Source organism: Lissotriton helveticus, chromosome 9 (assembly GCF_964261635.1).
Source record: "Lissotriton helveticus chromosome 9, aLisHel1.1, whole genome shotgun sequence".
NCBI lineage: Eukaryota > Metazoa > Chordata > Amphibia > Caudata > Salamandridae > Lissotriton > Lissotriton helveticus.
The window spans coordinates 604,789,949-604,808,440 of NC_136070.1; the positions used below are offsets into that span (position 1 = coordinate 604,789,949).

Here is an 18,492-nt window from a genome sequence, read left to right on the forward strand (position 1 = left end):
ATGTGGTGGTGGATGTGGTGGTGGATGCTGTGGTGGTGCATGTGGTGGATGTGGTGGTGGATGTGGTGGTGGATGCGGTGGATGTGGTGGTGGATGTGGTGGTGGTGGGTGTGGTGGATGTGGTGGTGGATGCGGTGGTGGTGCATGTGATGGATGTGGTGGTGGATGTGGTGGTGGATGTCATGGTGGATGTGGAGGTGATGGTGGATGTGGTGGTGGATGCGGTGGATGCGGTGGTGGTGGATACGGTGGATGTGGTGGTGGTGGATGCTGTGGTGGTGGAAGTGGTGGTGGATGTGTTGGATGTGGTGTTGGATGTGGTGTTGGATGTGGTGGATGTGGTGGTGGATGTGGTGGTGGATGTGGTGGTGGATGCGGTGGTGGATGCGGTGGTGGTGCATGTGGTGGATGCGGTGGTGGTGCATGTGGTGGATGTGGTGGTGGATGTGGTGGTGGTGGATGTGGCGGTGGATGTCATGGTGGATGTGGCGGTGGATGTCATGGTGGATGTGGAGGTGATGGTGGATATGGTGGTGGATGTGGTGGTGGATGTGGTGGTGGATGTGGTGGTGATGATGGATGTGGTGGTGGATGTGGTGGTGGATGCGGTGGTGGTGGATGCGGTGGATGTGGTGATGGTGGATGCGGTGGTGGTGGTGGATGCGGTTGTGGTGGTGGATGCGGTGGTGGTGGTGGTGGTGGATGGGGTGGTGGATGTAGTGGTGGTGGGTGTGGTGGATGTAGTGGTGGTGGGTGTGGTGGATGTGGTGATGGTGGTGGTGGTGGGTGTGGTGGTGGTGGTGGATGTGGTGGTGGAAGTGGATGTGGTGGTGGATGTGGATGTGGATATAGCGCATACTTATGGCATGACTAAAAAAAAAGCAAGCTGGTTCTGAGACGCTGCGGGCTCTTAACGACTGAGATGAAATCAGCAGCATTCCTGGATTTCTTAAAGTTTGTCGGAGGGGAGGGGGGCCGTGGGCTTTGCAGCACTCATGAGGAGGTTTTATACATGTTGGTTATCCATTCGTTGTGGGCAAGAGATGGGAGATTACCAGTGTCTGGGGCGCAGACCTTTGCAGCTGTGAGCGCATTCAATTAATGAAAAAAGAAAAGGAGACACGGCCGGCCGGCCGTGAAACTGAAAGCACGGCCGGCCGGCAGTGAAAAAGTCTTTGATGCAGCAGGGGGTAATTAGGGGAGGAGAATGGCTGGGCTGAGGCAGAGCGCAAAGCCTTTGATGCAGCAGGGGGCGGAGCGGGAAGAGCTGCTGGCGGCACCAAGCTGACGATTTGATGCTGTGCACGCGCATTTTAACTAATTGCGCTTGCGCATTGAGTTAAAAGTGCACATGCACTGCATCAAATCGCCAGTCTAGGTAAGCTCTGTTTAAGCCCCTATAGTCTCGCTTAGGCGAGACCTAAAAAACGGGAGCCGTGCTTCTTGCTACCACCACCACACCCCCGGGGCTGGTTGCTGTTCCCAGTCCAGCCCTGCCCCAGACTTCTGGAATCAATGATGGGTACTTCAGTGTACAACCTTAGATCAAATGTCCAAGCCCAATGGCAGAAAAAAACAATCTGGGTTAGAGTCTGTGTCCTAGTGCATTTTGGGTTTCAATGGGAAGTATGACAAGTCCCCTCAAAACCGAAATCTCTTTGATGAAAAACTACATTTCTAACATTCTGAGCCCAACACTAGATGGCAGGACCAAGCAAAGCATGTGATCCACAGCTATAGAAGCTTCAAACATCCTTTTTAAGAAGTAATTACTTGTTGGCATGCCCGTCTCCAGCAGCAATGGAGCAGAGCCACACCCACTCTTGTGCCTCTTCAGACACCTTCCGCCAGTTTCCTCTTGGGGCAATTATATATTAGGCTGTATGTGATTTTGTATTAATACACATCATAAACAATAAAAATATGCCTCGTACTATGGCGTCTGAAACATCGGCTCTTTTTATACTTACTTTGTCGTGGGTAGAAGTGAATTAACTTCCCTTTGACTGTGACTGGAGAAGGGTTGACTGCACATTTTCCGGGTGGTGCTCGTCTGTAGTAATAAAAACACATCCATTAGCCCTAACAGACCTGAAGTGTGATACGTCCACAGCTCACACTGTTGGAACTGGTTCTAACGAGAGCTATTATTTATTATTTGCTACAGAGTGCATGTCGGCCCTACCCTGAACGCCTACTGAAGATAACACTTCCTAAAATGGATTCATACTGTCCCAAACCAGGTCCTAACTGTCACATTGCTTGTGATTTCTTATTTTTGGTTTCCAATGCAGGAGAGTGAGTGATGAGGTCATCACTGCTTGACAACATGGTCTCTAAAGTTTGCTGGCCACTCTCTTTTTTCTTATTTAAAAATATAATAGTTTGAAAATAAAGAATAAATGTCTGAGTGCCTACTAATGGCAGAGAAACAATCAAAAATATGTGCTTCCTACAAAATGTGAGTGATTTTTTTGTAATCTTCCTTATAGTTTTGACAAACAGCTCCAATATTGGGAGGTAAATTGTTCTCTTACCTAGCCCCCCAACTCTGGAACCAACTACCCCTGGACATCCGCCTCTGCACCAACTACCTAAGCTTTAGGGAAAAATGCAAAACCTTACTTTTCTAAACACTAAGTGCCTCACCTTTATACGTCCTCAGCGCGGAGATACCCCATCTGGGGTGATTCAGGCGCTTTACAAATTATATAAATAAAATATTACTGATAGTGTTTGGATTTTGAGGGAGAGTCTGAATGACCTCACAGGGTGGAAATCGTACAACCTTTAAAGGGAGGCCGGAGGAACCATGGATAAGGAGCTAGGGCACACCGCATGTCCCATACACACTGCAAGGAATAGGAGTTTTTTTATTCATAGCGTGCACTTGAACTTAAGGAGTACTGGGCAATGGAATCTGAGGTCGTAAACTAGACTGCCAGTTCATCTGTGTAACCACCTCCACGTTAAGAAATCTTTCCAGAGGCAATCCAAACACCAGGAGTATTTGACTCTCCTGCAAAAATGGAGTGCCTTATTTGTGAAGGTCTTACGCCGCCGTAGCTTCACTTTTAGTGATGCTGCAGCGGCGTAAAAAATGTGGCAAACCGCACCATATTACATTTACTTTGTAACCCCCAGCGCCACATTATACTTGCGTCAGGTATAATGTATGCAGGGTGGGCATTCCCCCGTAAAAATGGCTTGCAGAAGTGGCGCTGTGAAATCTATGAGATTGCACTGTACCACTTCATTGAGTTCACTGCGCCAAATCCTTATGCCTGCTTCATCGCAGGCGTAAGGACTGACATAGGCTCTTTTACATGGGATCCGCCCATGTGTAATGACACATTGCTGGGGTTGCGCCTGTTTAGCGACACACTCCAGCAATGCGTCATTACAGCGCGACAAGATACATCAGGATTCCTGTCGTATCGGGTCAATCCTTGTGGCATGGAGCGCTGTACTGTAAATACGGCGCATCCAACACTTTTCATAAATGAGGCCCTGCGTATCTTACTGGTTACTTTCCTTGGGTTGTATGACTTTCAGGTCTGGCTAGTTCGACACCTGTTTTCCCATTCCTTCATCTTTCTTATGTTTTTCATTATTCAGTTCTGTGATGTTAGATGAGTTTTAGAAAGCATTGTGCTTATTTAACTGCTTGTCTGTACAGTCTAAGCTTCAACTCTCATTTAGAAGTCTGGGCTCCCCTTGAAGTCCCGGAGTTCCTCAACTGGATCATGGTCGGCGTCAGGACTCATAACAGGATACACCACCTAGGAGGTAAGTAAGCACTGGCAAATACTGATTATAGTAAATGATCTTCTTTCTGGCTTCACCAACTTGATGACCACATGTTTATTTGTTACAAAGACCGTGTATACCTGCCGTGCTTGTCAACCTCATTGACATTCCAAGAAAGCAAATAAGTGGCACCTGTGTCTCTCTGTATCTCTGATGCATACCTTCAACTTTGTCCTCACACTCATGCATTTAATTCAATGATTCTCGGAAAAGTTTGCCAGCTTCTAATATATATATATATTTTTACCATATGTGGGAAGCTACTATGTGCATTTCTGCACTGAGGGAAGTTCATTGAGCAAGCTGAGCAGTTTAAAATTATTTATCTTTCAGTGTCTTGACGAAGAGCCTTGAGACCTTTACTGACCGGTTTCATACCCTTTTATCGTTGACACCTAGATTCTAGGTACTCAGGCTAAATAAACTGTTCTACTATCTATGGAGATATGCCGGGCTTTAGTATAGAAGTACTGACTTCGGTCACTTTGTCTCTTAAATCCTGCAAGCAGTTTCCTTATTTTTGTTCAGTTAGAAGCAGGTAATGCTAGCAAAGGTTGCTTGATATTTGCTTTACATTTCCTGTATTCCTGCCCCAAAAAAGTAAGTGAGAGGCTACATTTATAAGGGTGACATGTGTTAATGAAAGTGACTAACAGGGTCATAACAATGGCGGGAGGACTTCAGTCCATCCACCACCGCATCGTATGTGGGACCGACTGCCTACAAGGCGGCGGTCCCACTGGGCAAATTACAATGTGACCACCACTATGGTGGTCGCATTGCCTATTTTTTGCACTGGGACAGATGCAGCGCCCTGCAGCACCGGCCGCAAGAAAAAACAGACACCCCACTCATATCCCTGCACTAGGTGGCAGGCACCATGCAGTGCCTACCACATCGTGTAGGGCTACGTAGGGGGGTACTATAGGTGCCCCCAGGACCTATGTCCAAGGCCCAGGGGTTAGGGGGGCCCGCTACGTCCCCCAAATCCGTTTCCTCCTGCCGTTTTGCTGCGGTTTGACTGCCGCAGGACAACCAGCAGAAAGGGATATTGTAATCCCTATGGTGGTGCCTGACAGGAACCGCTGCCATTCTGGGACTACAGGGAGGTCCGACAGGCGGTTGGATAACGACTGCCTGTCGGAATTGTTGCGGTTGGAGTTTCCGACCGCTACTCATCCAAATGCCATTATAATATGGCAGACGGAGATCCCTGTTCCGAGGGCGCCGAGACCGCCATTGTAATGACCCCCTTAAATATTAACAGTCACTAGACTGCCATTGGAAGGAAAGGCATGACTGTGTGGATTAAGGCAGGCATTTGATGTCAGTCGTCATTTTAACAATTGACACTTGGATGCTCTATTTGATGCTGTTTTCACATAAAAGCACATGCTTCTACGAAACTGTTTCTTAATGTTTACAAATGTATGTACCGCGGGTAGCTAAACTCTCAGCTCAATTACTCATTTTCTTGCACTTTTTTAAAATTTCTTTGTTTAAAAATGTATTATGTGTACAATTACTTATTTCTAGTTTGCACTGTCCAATATTTTCTTTGTTACTGGGCTCTCTTTGCTCACAAACACTGATGGTGGGGCAAAGAATGAATCTTCAAAGACTTATTACATATTGTTAGTGTTGAACATGAGGAGACAATCACCAAGGAAACGAACGTATTTGTTTTGAACAACCGTTCAGATACTTAATAAAAATAATAATAATAAAGAGAGTTTGTAAAGCGCCTGGTTACACTGGCCAGTGTGTCCCCGCGCTGTGGCCAGAGAATGCTACATAGAAATGTCGAAAAAACGGACCGGCAAAAGCTCAAGGGTACTATGTTCTATGCCTGGACGAGCCAAGTCTTCAGATTTTTTCTAAAGATATTCTCTGATTGTTCCATCCGAAGGTCGGGGGGAAGAGCGTTCCACTGCTTTGTGGCCAGGTAGCGGAAAAAACGGCCCCCATTCCCATTCTCATTCTTTTTATAACTTAATTTTATAATATGAGGGATGCTTTAAAGGGAACAATCCAGAATGTTTACATATCAATAATGGCTTATTTAAATTAAACATTAAATGATAGAATACATGAAACTGAAAATTAATTACAAAAACTGAATCATATATTACTTCCAGGGTCAATAAATGTGGTTAGCGGAAAGTTGGTTATGTTATTATACATTTTTTTTAAAAGAGGCCTGAGAAATGTATGCTAATTACTTGAGAACGCTTGGAACCTACCTGCCCTGCTAAAATCGCTGCCGTGAGGGGAACGGCTCTTTAAACCTGCCAGTGAGTGCTGCCACAGCAGTGCGGACGCCGCCGTGAGGGGAACGGCTCTTTAAACCTGCCAGTGAGTGCTGCCACAGCAGTGCGGACGCCGCCGTGAGGGGAACGGCCACCGAAGTCGCAGCAAGCCACCCCCGCCGCAGGGACTACACTTCCCAGCTGCCCCGGCGGGTGTGGCGCGACCAACGTGAGATCATCGGAGCGCCCCTTAAGAGGGAGGAGCGCCGAGCGAGCGCTGAGAACGCTTGGAACCTACCTGCCCTGCTAAAATCGCTGCCATGAGGGGAACGGCTCTTTAAACCTGCCAGTGAGTGCTGCCACAGCAGTGCGGACGCCGCCGTGAGGGGAACGGCTCTTTAAACCTGCCAGTGAGTGCTGCCACAGCAGTGCGGACGCCGCCGTGAGGGGAACGGCCACCGAAGTCGCAGCAAGCCACCCCCGCCGCAGGGACTACACTTCCCAGCTGCCCCGGCGGGTGTGGCGCGACCAACTTGAGATCATCGGAGCGCCCCTTAAGAGGGAGGAGCGCCGAGCGAGCGCTGAGAACGCTTGGAACCTACCTGCCCTGCTAAAATCGCTGCCGTGAGGGGAACGGCTCTTTAAACCTGCCAGTGAGTGCTGCCACAGCAGTGCGGACGCCGCCGTGAGGGGAACGGCTCTTTAAACCTGCCAGTGAGTGCTGCCACAGCAGTGCGGACGCCGCCGTGAGGGGAACGGCCACCGAAGTCGCAGCAAGCCACCCCCGCCGCAGGGACTACACTTCCCAGCTGCCCCGGCGGGTGTGGCGCGACCAACGTGAGATCATCGGAGCGCCCCTTAAGAGGGAGGAGCGCCGAGCGAGCGCTGAGAACGCTTGGAACCTACCTGCCCTGCTAAAATCGCTGCCGTGAGGGGAACGGCTCTTTAAACCTGCCAGTGAGTGCTGCCACAGCAGTGCGGACGCTGCCGTGAGGGGAACGGCTCTTTAAACCTGCCAGTGAGTGCTGCCACAGCAGTGCGGACGCCGCCGTGAGGGGAACGGCCACCGAAGTCGCAGCAAGCCACCCCCGCCGCAGGGACTACACTTCCCAGCTGCCCCGGCGGGTGTGGCGCGACCAACGTGAGATCATCGGAGCGCCCCTTAAGAGGGAGGAGCGCCGAGCGAGCGCTGAGAACGCTTGGAACCTACCTGCCCTGCTAAAATCGCTGCCGTGAGGGGAACGGCTCTTTAAACCTGCCAGTGAGTGCTGCTACAGCAGTGCGGACGCCGCCGTGAGGGGAACGGCTCTTTAAACCTGCCAGTGAGTGCTGCCACAGCAGTGCGGACGCCGCCGTGAGGGGAACGGCCACCGAAGTCGCAGCAAGCCACCCCCGCCGCAGGGACTACACTTCCCAGCTGCCCCGGCGGGTGTGGCGCGACCAACGTGAGATCATCGGAGCGCCCCTTAAGAGGGAGGAGAGCCGAGCGAGCGCTGAGAACGCTTGGAACCTACCTGCCCTGCTAAAATCGCTGCCGTGAGGGGAACGGCTCTTTAAACCTGCCAGTGAGTGCTGCCACAGCAGTGCGGACGCCGCCGTGAGGGGAACGGCTCTTTAAACCTGCCAGTGAGTGCTGCCACAGCAGTGCGGACGCCTCCGTGAGGGGAACAGCCACCGAAGTCGCAGCAAGCCACCCCCGCCGCAGGGACTACACTTCCCAGCTGCCCCGGCGGGTGTGGCGCGACCAACGTGAGATCATCGGAGCGCCCCTTAAGAGGGAGGAGTGCCTCTCGCCCCGCGAGTCACGCGCGGGAGCGCCCGGGGCGAAGCCCGGGCAAAGGGCGGGCCCTCTGTGGCCCTCAGGGGACAGAAGGAGACGGGACGGGCCACCCCCCTTTAAACTGCCACTATATTGGATCACAGCACAAGGTAATCGTGCTAAACTCTGTTCAAGTATTACTCGTAAGTGCTGATACAGTTGTAAAGTTAAGTCCAGATTAAGTGTTGTGTGACGTATTGTTCCACTGCGGATACATTCCACATGATGTCTAAAGCCAGAAAGACCCCTGTGGCTACAAGATCGTCGACTAGAAACAAGTCTGTTCCATCTACTCCTCTACCGACTATCACAGCCATTGACTTAATGTTACAAAAGACAATTGGTATGGTAGCAGACGCTATTCAAAATACGGAGAGGCGTCTCTCCTTGACACCTAATTTGTGTTTTCCCAACCTCTCTTCGCATACTACTGCTAATGAAAATACTGCAGATTCGTCCACTAACCTAGAGGAGTCACTTTTATTACAATCCTTCACTGGGCTGCCGAGCGGTCAAAGTAATAGGGAAAATGCTATATCAGTCCCCCCTACACTATCAAATAGTTCAGAAGGTAGTCCTGTGCTAATCTTTAATACTGGGGAAAATCTGCACTCACCTATTTTGGGAGTTACGTTATCAAACTCCCCAAGGTCTGAGGTTGAACTCACTGGAAGTTCACCCCTAACAAATATAATAGTAGTAGATAAACCTTCTTCCCCAAAAAAGATGAAGCGACGCTACAAGAAAAAAACTAAATCAATAGTGAGGAAAACACACCGACCCCTAGGGAATCATAAACCCTCTGCAAAGGATGTTTGGGCAAAATTTAGACTGGCCAAGCCAACTAATAAAACATCTAACCTGACTGAAATGTCATGTAGCCAGGGTATTTTACCAGCACCTAATGAATCACATATAGAGTATATTGATATTCTTACCGATCAGACAAATCAAACTGAAAAGGCAAGTACTCCAGATAACTTATATCTTACAGATCTGGAACACCTATTCAGGTCCCTTCTGCAGCCTATAAGTGAAAAAATCTTTAGCATACAGCAAACCTTAGCGAAGCTTGAGAAGTCCCAAAAAGACGACTCTATGAAAATGTTAAAAATTCTTAATGCCGGCATACAGAAGGCTAGTCCCCTGCAGGATACACGTATCCATAAGCAATCTACTGATAAAAAGACACGAGACAAGAAAAACGCCCATAGTGATAGTCCTGATCTGTTACCCACTCCTCCTCTGGGTGTGATAGATCATAACATCGTAATTCCGCATGTAAGTGCAAATATTCAAACGGCATTAGCTCCAACCTTGCCAAGTGTCCCAGATAGTTCCATAACTGGAAATGAGGAGAGTGAATGGGCTGCGGAAGGTTCACCCCCTGATCCTCCTGACAACCACGCTGAGCCTCCAAGGCCACTACCAACACAAAATATAGTTACAAATGCACGATTAGCGCAAACACCAAAATTGAAACTACAAAAAAAACTCACTCATATTAACCTTCCCCCCCGAATCCCACTCATACACCATGGTAATGATTTCATTACAAGACAGGAGGCTACATTATGCATTATTGGGGCGTGAGATGTTGATTGGAGAAACCATTTCTCCCCCTAGGGGGTCAAGGATGGCATCCTTGGAGGAGGAAGGGGGATCTAAATCTGGGAAGGAGTTGGGGTCCGAGTCGGAGAGGTGATCATTAGGATCGAAAATGAACTCGTCGTAGGGTTCCTCAAAGGTCTCCTCCAGGTCAGAGTAGGTATCGGAAAGAGCACTAGCACCGTGACCAGTCGTGCCGCTTAGGACACCTTCCAGAGTTGTACCGCCAGGGGTACCCAACCTAGTTGTGCCGCGAGGGGCACCAATGCCTCTTGGAGCGCTAAGGCTTCCCGAATCCAGAGAGGTGCTTGGACCTCCAAAGTTCCCCGCACGACTATCTATAGTGTGCTTGGTTTTTCTAGGTGCTTTGAGCCTTGCAGGGTCATTGGGGTGTTGCCCGAGGTCGCTGAGGGTCCTCTTACGAGACAATACCTCACTGAAGGTATCGAGCATGCATGCTCTCATTTCCTTTTTTAGAAAATTTTTGAAGGCGTCGCTATTGTGAGAGGGAGAGGAAGCAGTGGCATCCTCGCTCTCCATATCTGACATTTTGCTTGGTGAAGGAAAACAGAAGGCTTAACCTGCCTCTTATCTTTGCTCTTTTATTTTTTTTTTTAAGCTGGGTAAATGCCACGTTTTTTTTTTTTTTTTTTTTGGATGAATGGCACGTTTATCTGCCTGCGCGGGTGTATTTGGGCAGGGTTGTGGTGGGGTATTGCCGAAGCAGCAGTTTGTCTGACACGAAAGCCTCAGAGCAACTGACGTGCTCGAGGCAGTGCTAGGAGGAGAGGAATGGCCCTTGAGAGGCAGGGGGCGTCGCGCCGCCGCTGCCGAGGGTCATTCCTCTAACGCGGGAGACGCGAGGCGGCGCAAGACACCGGGATGGTGTCGGAAGGCAGCGCGAGGAGAAACGGGCAGCCAGGGGGAAATAGGCGGTAAAGGTAATCCATATCAGGATTGAGGCATACTCGAGGGCCGATTCCGTCACGGGTAGCAGACGGGGGCCGAGTTTTAGCGGTCGGCAAGGCGGGTGTGATCGCGTGTACTGGGGGGTACAGGGAGGACACACAGCGCGGGGGAGACGAAAATTGGAAGTCTTGAGGGTTCACAGCGAAGGGGAGTAATAACAACAAATGGGAACACACGAGTCCCTAGGGGGTCAGCACGAGCATGTAGGCAGAAACACAAGCAGTACCATACAGTAAGCATACATATGTATGGGCAATAAACAGCAATAAAGATTTAACAGCATTTCCAACAATTATCAATAAAGATATCAAGTGTTAGCATTAAGAAGGCAAGGAGTAGTAAAGGCAACTTATCTGTTTGAGAGCCGCATTTAAAAGAGGCTGATCTCCCTTGGCACCTGGCCTTTATGGATACTGTGATGTCACCTAGTTCTTGTTCTTTCTTTGTGACGTAAGCGGCTGTGTGAGAGCTGCATTAAAAGGATTAATGCATAATGTTAGCCTCCGTGTCTTTAATGAAATCCAGATTCTCTGGTCATGTAAATAGGAGAATCGCAATTGGTGTACCACAACTAGCAGATGGTAAGGTAGAGAGTTATCGGGATCTGAAAAATAAAGTGAGCCATTGGCTAACTGCTCACAGACCAATCCCCCCTCATATAAGTGGTAAAATAACAAATGTTAGGAGGGTTGACTGGGTTGGTCATAGATTTAAATCCACGGAGGGTGATTGTATTGTTGTAAACTTCAAGGATAATCGTGTGGCAAAGCATATCACCAGTTGGAAGGATGGCCTGATTAGCAGTCTGATCCGCACCATGGATTAAGTTATTTTTACCCCTCAAATGACCATAGCTTTGGTCATGTGTACCCATACCCCACACTAGAGCAGAAGAATAATCACGATAACTTTAACCAATATCATGATGGGGCAAATCCAAGGACTCGTGGGCAGTATCCCGCAGGAGATCAAAGACAGTATGGGAGGGATTTGTCGTGGGAGACTAGACAAGTTAACCACCCAGTTTTTTATCAGGAGAGACGGGAGGCCCCACACGTGTTGCATCAACATTGTGATTCTTCTTACTTAACATATTCTAATATCCACTATAACGTACCCATTTCAAACAGGTTTGATGCTTTCTATGATCAGAGTGGCCTGGAGGGGGTTGACTGACTAAATGTTGCTCCGACCACACTATCACATACAGGTCATATACAAAGAAACTTGGTACAGAGGGATACTGGGACCATACCTGCAGCAATTGTTCCTTCCTTAGCTGTCGAAATAGTTAACATTCGAAAGGTAGAGCCAGACCTAGATTCCCTATTGAATAGCCCCACACCACACAAGCATACTAGTACAACATATGATCTGCCCAGGGCTTTTAGTCCCTCTCCAACCCACACAGAATCCAACCCCTTGATAGTGGAAACTCAGGGAGACACTCAGGTAGCTCAATTTATCCGATCACCACCAGAACCTATAATCACAAAATTCATCAGTGACACAAAATGGGCTGATGTTTGTAATGAGAGTCTAGTCTCATGGAATATAGCGGGCTTGGCTGATAAATTGTGTGATCCTGTCTGGTTGGTTTTTGTTAAGAAATACGCAGTTGTATGCCTCCAAGAGACATGGATGGAAGACAATAACGCTTTCATTGAGGGCTATCAAAGTTTTCTGAAGCCAGCAGCTCCCTCACCTAGTGGAAGAGCAAAGGGGGGCCTGGCTATCTTTATCAACCTGGCTCTTACCTGCCAAGTAAGCAATCGCCATCATGAAAATCGGAATATTCAAGTGCTGGAACTAAAGAGAGGTAAACATGCCCTGACTTTAATTAATTTCTATAACGCCATAAATAGTCAAGGGGAATGTAACATACTGCCTTTGAATGAGATGTTGAGAGAGGGAGAAAGAACTCTGTCACAAAACTTACTGATTGCAGGTGATTTCAATGTTCACCCGTGTGGTAATCCAGGAGTTACCCCCATGGGATCTTTGGGCTGTAACAGTGTAGATGGCTTCCATTTTGATCACTCAAAACGAGGAATCAGTCTCAATGACTTGTTGATTGAGAACAATTTAACTGTAGCTATGTCTATGGTGCCGGAGTCCAAGGTTTTCGATATCACTACATTTAAAGGTTCAGGTCATGGGTCTTTTATAGATCACATATTTCTATCTGCAGACCTCGCCAACAAGGCCTCCAAATTCTCCATTATATCCAATATCTTTAGTGATCACAATCCTATAACCATCAGATTGGGTGGTGGAGTATTTGAACGGCAAATGAATTGTGAAGATTGGGGAACCTTGAAATGTATAAACGGTAGACGCCGATTGAAATGGTCAGTGGTAAATTGTGAAAACCTGTATTCCGAAATCAATAGGTCATGTGGTGAGGAACTTGCTGTTTGTGTGTCATCAGTCACACCTCCAGAGCAAATATTAGCTGTCTTTGAGGATGTGGCGACAACAGTTGGATCTATGTTAACAGTCCCTATGAAAGGTCATACCAGAAGTAACCCTAAATGGTTTGACCAGTCCTGTTCCAAGGCAAGTAGAGACCTGAGAAAAGCATTAAAAATCAAACCCAGAGATCCAGGTCAAATTAAAATTTTGCGATTGGCCTATAAGACTTCAATCTCAAACAGAAAAAAAGAAATTAAGGTGCGTACCTGGGAGTCGCTGCTTGACCCGTCAGTCCTGGGTAATAGCAGTAAATTCTGGGAAATCATCAACAAACCCCTGTTTGACGATTCCAGTGACGCTGCACTTGGCACTAACATTCCTGAGGAGGACTGGGTTACTCATTTTAGCGCAATTTTTAATAGCAATGAGCAGCAGGCAGAATACGGCTTTATGTCTCCTATGGAGAACTTTGTGTGCTTTTCAATTAATGAAGTAGAGAAAGGCATTCAAGGGTTAACTAGTAATAAGGCTCCAGGCCCGGATGGCTTGCCTCCGGACCTTTTTAAATCATGTATCTCACTTTGGGCCCCTGTTCTTACTGCTGTAGTAAATGCAGCCGCGGTCTTTGGATGCCCAAAGTCGTGGGGTGCTTCGACTATAGTGCCTGTGTTCAAAAAAGGTGACCGCAATAGCCCGTCATGTTACAGGCCAATATCCTTAATTAATTCTGTAGCAAAAGTGGTAGGGGGTGTAATCCTGAACAGATTAACTACTTGGGCAAATGAGAACAACGTTATATCCCCAATACAATATGGTTTTAGACCCGGCCACTCGACTATCACCCAATGCCTGAACCTGTACTTAATTATAGGTAAATATACCATGGCTCGGCAGGGAACAGTCCACATGGCTTTTATGGACCTTTCGTCCGCATTCGACTGCGTGGACAGAAGAAAGCTATGGGACACCCTGCTAAAAATGGGTGTAGATCAGAATTTAATTAATTTACTGGCTGACCTGCACTCCGATACAAGGGCTAATGTTCGATACACCCAAGACCTGAAAGTGACGGGTGATATCAGAATAAATCGGGGTGTTCGACAGGGGTGTATCCTAGCTCCATTTCTTTTTAATCTGTATATAAATGAGCTAGAAGAATACCTGTTAAAAACTGGTGCGGATTACCCCTACATAGGACGGAAAGGTGTTCCAGTTCTGCTTTATGCGGACGATGCTGTCCTTATTTCAAGGACAGCAATCGGCCTCCAGACACTTTTAAATTCTTTTTTCGACTTCATGGAGTCTCGAGGCTTAAGTATTAATAACTCTAAGTCCTATGTTATGAAAACAGGCCTGGGGTCACGCAAATTAAATCACTTCAACATTAACGGGGAAAAAATTCCATCTACCAGAACCTTCTCATACCTTGGGGTCCTTTTTGATTACCAATTATCATGGGGCCCAGCCATCTTGAAGAAGAAGGGTGAGGTAACGCGCGTCAACGCAGCTATACTCAATTTTGCAAGAAAAATTGGCAATAGCCCTGTGTCTGCCTTGCTCAAACTGTACCAGGCAAAGAGTATTGCCGTTGCCTGCTACGGTAGCGAACTTTGGGGGTATAGCCGGATGCGAGACCTGGAGGTTACAGAAAACAACTTTCTGAAAAAGATATTGAGGCTGCCAGCGGGAATAGGAAATTTCCCGGTACATGAGGAGTTAGGGGTGCCCTACCTAAGCGACAGAATAGCAGCAAACCCTCTGTTGTGCTGGCTGAACTGTTGGCTTAGCAAAGACATACCCCTTACTCATGATATATTAAAAGAAGCCCTAACATGGGAGGGTAGGTTTAAGATCCCGTGGTTGAAGTACATCAGCTATTGTTTCACTGAATTAGGACGGCCTGATTTGTTTGTAACACCAGACTCCATTACCAAATTGGATGTTGTCTTTGTGAAAAATACCTTCATGTCAACCAGGTACTTAGACCGTGAAGAGGCTGAGTTACAGAAAGACAGTGTTAGGAAACACGCACTACTTAAAACCTGTCTACAAATGGAACCATACCTAACATGGCCTATGACCAGCTATGAACGTTTCCTACTGATAAGGTTCCGCTTTGACCTGTTTCATTTTCTACTGGCAGTACCGAGTGGAGCCCATCGAGGTCAAGTGTTGCCAACTTGCGGCTGCGACGGAAAGTCTCCGCAAGATTTGGCGCACTTCTTATTTATTTGTCCTTATTACACATTACCCCGGAAGCTCTTCTTAAAACCACGTTTAAAGGAGTTGAAATTTGCACAGATTAAACCAGCACTTTATTACCTTCAACTCCTGAATTGCGACTGCACTTTACATGTATGCAGTTTTCTGAAATTAGCAATCAAACTCAGGAAAAGTATGGAGGGATAATCATGTTGCTGTTGGGTATAATGTTATATCTTTTATTCTTGTTATAATTATTTATATTTTTAAAGTGAATATTCTGCCTGCTATTCGTGTCTTATATTGTCTATATTACCTCTGGTGTCATAAATGCAATGGATCAACTGTATTTTTTATTAACTGTACATTTATCAACCTGTACTTTTATGATTGTAACATTAACAATCGAATAAAGTTATTTGAACTTGAACTTGAACTACTTGAGAATAAAAAGTGAAATTCGGATTTCTCAAATACATCCTCGAATGAAGAATTGTAATTCCAACACATTGATGTTGCACAATTTCAATTGTTCTTTTTCATGCTAATATTTAAATCAACTAATTGTGAATCTGAATGCATCTCAGTCCAAACGGACCCAATTTTCTTCCACTCACAAAATGTTAGTAACAAAATAAGATATTACTATTAGAAAACTAAATCCAATTTCGGAAATATAAATTGGAAGGGCTTATAGTGCTGAACTCACATCTTTTGATATTTATATATGCTTCGTAATACAACTCATTCCTAATGTAACTGCTCCTTTTCACAAGTTTGCAATTCAATTTAACACTTTTAGGGGCATATTACCAACAAGTAGCGATAATTATCGCTAAATAGACTTAGTGACGATTTTTTTATCGCTGCCTATCGCAGGATATGTTAGCGGAGAAAACATGCTATTAGCAACGTTTTTCTCCATTGTGCTAAAACATCCGGCGATAGCGGCGAAATGCGTGAATATCGCTGCGAATACAGCGATATTCACGCATTAGCGACGAAATGCTCTCAGCCATGTTATCCACCTTCCATTGGATAACATGGCTAAGAACTGGTCTGGGCAGGTGTTAGTATTTGGAGATATTCGCGCTTAGCGCGAATATTTCCATCGCTACGCCTGCCTTGCTAATAGGCGATAGCGACATTAGCGACTGCTTTCAGTCGCTAACTCGTTCGGTATGCCCACTTTGCATGTCATTAGCGATAAACATCGCTGACATGCAAAGCAGGCCCCAAACCGCTCGCTATCGCCTAAAAGCTGTCGCTAACATCAGTTAGCGACAGCTTGCTAATTGGGCGATAGAATTATCGCCGCTTAGCGGCCGAAAACAGCTGCTAAAGCGGCGATAATTGCCTATCGCCCTGCTTGATAATATGCCCCTTAATTCCTTCCTACAGGTCCTTATTGTGATCACTCTGAATGAGGCAAAGACCAACCTGAAGTGTCAGTATAACAGCATATTTCATGTTTTACTTCTATAGCTGCCAAAACAGTTCTCCTTGTGGATCAATCAGTAGTCTGGGAATTTGTGTTCTGGGACATCATATTTAAAGCAGTGCTTTATTTCATTAATAGAGCTATACTTAAGACAATCTCCAAAGCTTTACAAATTACCCCCTAAAATAATTTTGTGGGTGCAATGCTTGTTCTTTTGTTGGATTAGAGCTTATAGAGGTCTCTCCTTTTCTTCTCTGTGTTTGCTAGCCAAAGCCTTCGTCATCTTCACTAGGGAATTACTGCCTTTTCAAAGGTATATTGAGGTTAACCTATCTGCTTAGACAAAATAAGTTCCTTTTCTTTCAATAGTCTTAGAACTGTGGATATATTCAGTGCGTTTTAGGCATCATTAATTATTTTTTGTAAAGCTATGTTTTGCAGGTGAGTGTTATTGTTTCTAATGATAGTTATATGTATTGATGAATGTTTTCTTTATCTTAGCTATGTAAACATTCATATTTAATATTGTTAGATGGGGAGATGAGGAGAGGAGTTGGCCGAACAGCTAGGGCGGTCGACCTCGAATCTGGGGAACTGCGTTTGAGTCTCGGTAACGACGCTGAACATCCTGTGATTCTGGGCAAATCACTTACTCTCCCCGTGCCTAACAAAAATTAATGTGTCCTCATGTAATGCAACTGTTGCTATGTAAAGCGCTCTGATACCTGATACCTTCGGGTCAAGTTTGTACTATATAAAACTCTGTAAAAAATGTTGTTATAAAAAAAGGCAGTCAGTAGGGCTTGTTCTGGAGCAGACACATAATGAAACTGATCATGTACCATCCTTCCTAACTTGCAATGACTTCCTCAATATCCCAACAGCCTAGTCCATCTTTGTAGTGTAGAATGACAGTGTTGTTCTTTATACAAAGATGACAAATCAATAACAGTCTCTAGTAATTTATGCTCTGGAAGATAAACGGACTCACGAAAGCATAAAGCAAAATGACATTCTTAACTTCAGTCATCTCTGTCATTAGAGATCATAAAGTCTTTGACATTTGCTTGTGTTTCAGCAGCTTTCTGCATCATGGACCAGTTAACACCCATGCCTCACAATTAGTACCCTCTGGAATACTGGGGTTTTCAGTTAGTCTGGGAGATTTTCAATGCATAGTGACTGTGCTTTTAGATTTCTTCTGTTCCATTCGTACCCATCCAGACACTCATTAATAGCATCTGTATACTCATTTAATAATGAATGTTAAATGTCTTCCTTCTAAAAGAAGGCAATGCCTATAAGACCAAAAGTGGAGGGTTCAGTGTGCTAGTCTTGATGTAAAACACTAATGTTTCTAAACAATGAAATATTACCACTGATTTTCTTAATTTTACTTTTTTTTAGATAGTGTGCTGTTTTTCTTTTTCCGATTTAGTAGTTTTTTTTCGAAACGGAATGGGAGAGGAATCCGATTCCACCTTTTTCTTTTTTTTTTCTTCCACATCCTACTGGTGGAGTTCTGCTTTCATACGTTTTTATGCTTCATGCCGCTGGCTTCTAGAAAATTCTACTTGAAGCTGGAGCTCATTCCCTTGTATTCTATCAGCATTCTTTGGAAGGGAGCTTTTCTTGATAAATTATGCTACTTTTTTTTCGCACACAAAAAGTCTCGGCACAAACTAAGGGGCATATTATCAAGAAATGGCGTTAAAATTATCGCCACTTGAGCGGCAAGAAATTGCTGCTAAATTGGAGATAATGGGTTTGATAATATGCCCTTGTGAATTCCCATAGAAACCCATGTTCTGGTGTGAACATGGGCTTCTATTGGAATTCTCAAGGGCATATTATCAAGCCCAATATCACCGCTTTAGCTGCAGTGTCCTACCGCTAAAGCGGCGATCATTTTAACGCCGTTCTTGATAATATGCCCCTCAGATATGTTGTACATAGCATCGAGGCCTTTCCAGGGAGGA

General features: G+C 46.0%; 1 protein-coding gene across 1 annotated transcript in view; it reads right to left on the reverse strand.

The window, feature by feature from the left end:
- LOC144782866 (HHIP-like protein 1) overlaps window positions 1–18,492 on the reverse strand; it is a 298,970-nt gene that overhangs the window by 27,416 nt on the left and 253,062 nt on the right. Inside the window, exon 8 of the mRNA XM_078662124.1 lies at window positions 1,971–2,053. Within this exon, the coding sequence (XP_078518250.1) occupies window positions 1,971–2,053 (83 nt within the window). The remainder of the gene's footprint in view (window positions 1–1,970; window positions 2,054–18,492) is intronic.